This window comes from Egretta garzetta, unplaced genomic scaffold (genome assembly GCF_000687185.1).
Source record: "Egretta garzetta isolate BGI_Z169 unplaced genomic scaffold, ASM68718v1 scaffold30, whole genome shotgun sequence".
Taxonomy (NCBI): Eukaryota; Metazoa; Chordata; class Aves; order Pelecaniformes; family Ardeidae; genus Egretta; species Egretta garzetta.
In genome coordinates, this window is record NW_009258383.1 from 7,760,068 (window position 1) to 7,765,599 (window position 5,532).

General features: G+C 42.3%; 1 protein-coding gene across 1 annotated transcript in view; it reads left to right on the plus strand.

Moving 5' to 3' along the window:
• The window catches only part of SCIN (scinderin), a 131,618-nt gene that overhangs the window by 79,124 nt on the left and 46,962 nt on the right, over positions 1 to 5,532 (plus strand). The window contains exon 2 of the mRNA XM_009642102.2: positions 4,258 to 4,412. Coding sequence (XP_009640397.2) covers positions 4,258 to 4,412 — 155 coding nt within the window. The remainder of the gene's footprint in view (positions 1 to 4,257; positions 4,413 to 5,532) is intronic.

Below are 5,532 nucleotides of genomic sequence, written 5' to 3' on the forward strand. Positions count from 1 at the left end.
GGGCTGCAGCCGGGGGTCTGGGCGATGCCCGAGCCTGACCGCGCTTCTGATGGCGGTGCCGGGGGCTCCGGGGACGGGAGGGCGGGGTGTGACGGGGAGGGGAACGTTTGCTTGCTCTGGGATGTTGGCTTGTAAAAGCGCTGAAGGGTTAAAGCCAAGGCTTGGCTGCACCCGGTCAAGATTCACAAGTGAAATTCTGCTCTTCGTTCAGGTGAAGAGTTTTCCTGTCTTCGTTTCCACTAGGACCAAAACTTCATCTCTGCCATCTCCCTGTGGCGTTGTTGCGCTGCTTTGTGTCCAGATGTTTTCTTTTTCAGCTAGATTCATTTTGCTTTCTGATGACACAGAGATTGGGGGTGAAGTCACCAGGTTTTCTGTAAAACCTCTTCTCTTTAACATCAGCCTGACAGCCTAGTAAAGCCGCTCCTGAACCAACTGCGAACACTGGAAGCGGGCTGGTGTCTTTTGCCTCCAGCCTTGACTAGCACAGTGTTCACAGCAAAATAGAAGTCTGATGTAAGGATGCATTTTAGGTGACTTCCTCATCTTCTGGATGTTTCTTAAGACTTCCTTGTCTGGTCACCAAGTTGTCTGACCACAGTGGTTGCTGTGTAGGTGCCTGAGAGCTATTTGCTACTGTTTCACCATCACAAGGTTTGTGTTTGTAGGCAATTGCCTCAGTGAACGCACATAAAGACAGGTCAATGTGTATTAATATTAATGTGTTTTGAGTTGCTGTGGTTCTCGTTGTGCTTTTGGAATCCATTGAAAAAGCACAGCAGATAGAGCTGGGATTGTTTCTGTGTAAATGTTTGAAGCTTGTTTAGTTTTGCATATGGTAGGAGTTATCCAGCTGGCACGTGGGACAGTGTTTGTCTCTCACAGGAGTATAATCATAGATGGCAGCATAAATTAATTTCTAGCAGATGTTCTGTCAACAGCACTGCTAGTTAATAGCAGGGTTTGGCTATCTAGACCTTTGTTAATGCAGCTAGAACTATTTATGTAATAGTTAAGGTATAGTAGATACTTCCCAGGGAAAGATGGAAGGACTCGTTGCAACTGGAAGTGAAGTCAAAACAGTGACTGACATTTGTGCTAATTAAAACCTCTTTCTTGGCTAAAGACCTTTAGCTGTGCACGCTGATGCACATCTTGTGCTGATGTGGTGATATCCAGATACTGTAAATAGCTCCAGGTAATCTGGGCACGCATTGTTCTTGTGCAGCTGGCAGGTTGGCAGCAGCGTGGCTAACTGCTGGGAAATCTCTTCCCGCTTGCAAGACGCTCCGGTGGTGGTGCCGAGATGGTCAAACACTGCTGCAAGCTTAATAGCAACAGGAGACCAGAACTTCATGCAAGGTGTATGGGGAAGGGCAGTCACTCCCAGGGCAAGAGTTTGAATGATTTTATTATTTTTGCTGGCTGATTCTCACCTCTGTTACGTACATGAAACTTTTCCCTCATGAGCAAAGGCTGTATAACCTGTGGACCAGGAAGACCTCAGCAGGGTCCTTCTGAAGATTTCCTATTAGCTGTCTCTGGACAGTTACAGCAGTCGTGATCAGTCAGGCTTTGGGATGGAAAGAACTGTTGTGAAATTAGATTGGTGTAAACTCTACAGACTTTGGGTTTAGATACTTACAAGGGCCTTGCCATTTGGTGATGCAGTCCTACTCCTGGCAGTCATCTGTGGCATGTGTTATGTGGGCTTCATATGATGGCTTTCAGTCTGAACAGATTCTGACTTCACAAAAAAAGACCTCAGATACAGAATAAAAGCAGAGCATTGAATTTTCATATTATGTCATGGCAAACTTCCTCCTAATACCTTGCTCAGGCATACTCAAGGGGTTAGAAGGAGGTCTAGACTATGGGAGGATGGTCTGTGACCTTGATGTGCTGTCAGTCTTGTGCTGTGACTGGCATCCTAGGGTTAAAGTGACCAAACTAGTTGTTCTATCTGGCTGAAGCTTCCTATGTGAACACCAGTTTTACAAATATCTCATGTACGGTGAAGTGCTGTCCAGGTTGGATAATTTCTGAACAAGCTAACTCAGGTGCTGCAATGATGTTGGCACAGCCAAGCAATCAATGTGTATCTGTGTCGTCATAGCTATATCCATTTTTAACTTTGCTCAGAGATTCTGGTGCAGCTGGGGGATGTCCTAGCTAAAATACTAACCTTAAGAGAGGTGTCTCGACTTGAAACTATCACTAGTGGAAACAGCATGTACTATGCCATTACGAAGCTACTTGTGAGTGTGAGACTGGCTATACCTCACTTAGTATCTTTAATAAAATCATGCATGGTGTTTTTTTAACTATTTTTAACCCATGTTGCCAGAGATTAAGTGATAAGACCTATCCATGTGAACCAGTATCTAGTCTGGCAAAAAAAAATTGTTTTTTCCTATATAGTGTGGCTTATTTATAGCTGTTTGTTCCTCAGACTGTAAGGTCAATCTATTTGTCACACAAGCTTGAATAACCTATGCTTGAATTGATGCTCACTTGGTTTTTTTAAACACTGTTTCACCGAGTATTTTATTGTAGAGCAGCTGTGAGACTGAGCCTGGTAGTGGTTTTTATCTCTAACAATGTTCCAAAATGAGTTTTCTTTGGTCTTGAACCCTGTTGTGTAATTGCAAGCAATAGATCTGCAATAGATCTGAAGGATCTAGTTCTAATGGATGTAAATAAACCTATTTTTTTAAAAAGAAAAACCAAAACTTTACCACCAAATCTTAAGGTTGTACCGAGGCCTGAGAAAGCACATTGCCACATAACAAATTCTTCTATCACTGAGTGATAAGGATTTTTTTTAGAGGTTCTGATGTTACATCCTGCTTTCAGTAATGTTTTTTTACCTTTTAGGGGCAGGCCTTATGCTCTTCTCTTCCCTATGCCTCCATTAATCTTTGGATCACTTCCCTGTTTCATCCTTACTGCTTTCTGGAGGCTTCTGTTGCGCCTGTGTCCCCACAAAAGCTGTGGGGGTGGCAATGGTAACAGCGCTCCTGGGAGAAGCGCAGTTGTTGGTGGGCGGAGGGGAGTTGTCTTGTGGCATTGGCGCTGCTGGGCCATAAGTAGGGCACTCAATCTCCTGAAGAGAGGCGCTAGGTTGGTTGTGCCCCTCGGTATCCCTGTCCCCCCTCTTCCATGCTTTATTCTTTCCTAATACCTTACTGGCAGGCTTCCTGTTGACACCAATGATGCATTGCACTGTGAGGTGACACCAAGACCTCACCACATGCTTTCCCTTCTCCTGCACCCTGTGAGAGGTATCTCTGTCTGGACTGTCTGGAGCGCTATGGTATTTTCCCACTAAGTCACCCAGAAGCAAGGAAATGGTTAATCTAAGTGAGAAGCTGCTCTTGAGAACTGTTGCTTGTATACCAGAATCTCCCTCTTTATTTAGAAACAAAAAATGAAAACTGAATGGAAAACCTTGCCTTTCCTTACTTTTCAAAAGTTCTTGAGAAGCCAGTTTTTTGAGACTTGATCCTACTTGCACTCTTGAAACAATCAAAGCTGCCGAAAATGTTAATCAAAAACGTATGGGCCCATGCTAAAAATTTTGTTTTAATACACAGCCTACTTTGCTGTGTGATTAGGCCATTGACACACTAGTTAAGGAGGCCATTTTGCCACAGTCCTCAGAAGAGGCTAATCTCTGAAAGATGCAAAACCGTGTGACCTCATGAAGTAAATATCTGAGCCCCAAAGCTGCTTTTCTTTCTCCCAGCTGTGCCAGGCAATCTAATAAGATATCCAAGCAAAATACCCTTTGCTTGCATGATAGTATCAATAGGACTTCTCCAGAGTTATTTTAACTTTATGGATTGGTGAGTTGCTCTTGGCATAAATATATGGTTTACCATCTAATCAGTCCTTTGGCATGACCTTCCTTGGTCTTTGCACTCCAACTCAAAGTCCAAAAATCACTGCTGTAGACACTTGTCATGCTAAACTCACTTAACTAAAATGTTCTATTGTTCAAAGAGGCTGAGAGAAGACAAACTTGGCTATTTTTCTTTTTTTTTTCTTATGAATGTGGTTCTACATGTAGTTACGAAATGGTCTGGATGGTCATGCATTTGGTGGTGAACCAGATTATGATGTAGTGCTTTGTTGCAAGATACACATGGGCTGTATAAACTGCTGAAGGCAGTGCCTGATTGACACAGAAACAGTTTCTCCAACAGAATTTGAAGTTATGTTAGTGCTTTATAGACATATTTCATCTTATTTCAGGGAAAGAATGTACCCAGGATGAAAGCACAGCTGCAGCTATCTTCGCTGTTCAGATGGATGACTATTTAGGAGGAAAGCCTGTGCAGAGCAGAGAAATTCAAGGATACGAGTCTACTGAGTTTGTGGGCTACTTCAAAGGAGGAATTAAATACAAGGTAAATAGCCAGCTGCCAAAATATATTCTAAAAATATATGTAACATTGTCTCCCAAGTAAAATAAAATCTTTTGCTTTTCTACCTGTTACTGAAAATTTCAAAATTGTTTCTTAATGTTCAGTGGTTTTTAGATCTAAACAACTTATCCTAAACTATAGGAGTGCCCATACTTGTACAGAAAGCAGCAGCTTGTTTACCAGTGTCTCTTCAGATAACTGAAACCCTGTTCCAGTGATTTATTTCCCCCCCCGCCCCAAATTAAGCTATCCTGAGATTTCATGCTTGTGTGTCTAAGGGTGTTCACAGTAGGGAGTCTCTGTGTTTGGGAGGCAGTAAATTTCACAGGAACCATTTCTGTGTTGTAGACTGAACCATTTTGTTCAAGTGCAGAACCCAATGTGCTTAAGTGGTTAAAAACATGAGCAGAGTGGAAAAGACCAAAACCTCACTTCAGTCTAAAAATGGTGTTTTTGCAGTCCTAGTGCAGTTTTTTCTTTGAGGTAGATAAAAAACCTCCCAAATACTTCTAATGAAATTTTATGTTTTAAAAAGCTGTAGTGTCAGCCTCCTTGTTGAGTCCCTTCCAGAAGCATAATCTTTGGAAGGAAATTTTTTGAGACATCTGTGTCTTTTAAGCATAAAATAATGTATCTCCTGAGAATCTCCTGGGAACCATTGCTCAGTCAGCCTTTTTCCCATTAGGGAGGCTTGTACCTTGTCACGGTCTATGCAACCAGTTTGAAGCTTTTAACTCTGCTTGTGTAAAAGCTTGACAGTGACCTGTCCACTCTTCTACTTTTTTTTTCCTTTGTAATTTCAAGAGACACTTTCTATTCCAATCCAAGATCTAAGTCTCCTGGAGGAGTGCAGAATTTTGCCTCACGGAGACAGCCAGCCAAGCCAGTTTTCAGGAATAAGTTAGGTTTAAACTTACGCTTTATAGATTGTAGATCAGTAGTTTAGTCTTGCTTCCCCTGTTTTGGTGCTCTTTGCTAGGTTGCCTCCTAAGTTGCAAATATTTGTTTCAGAAAATTAGAGCTGCTGAAGAATGACTCCTCCCTCTACACATAACCCAGCACTAAAACTACCCAGACCTCTGAATTTAAGGAAGAAGTGAAA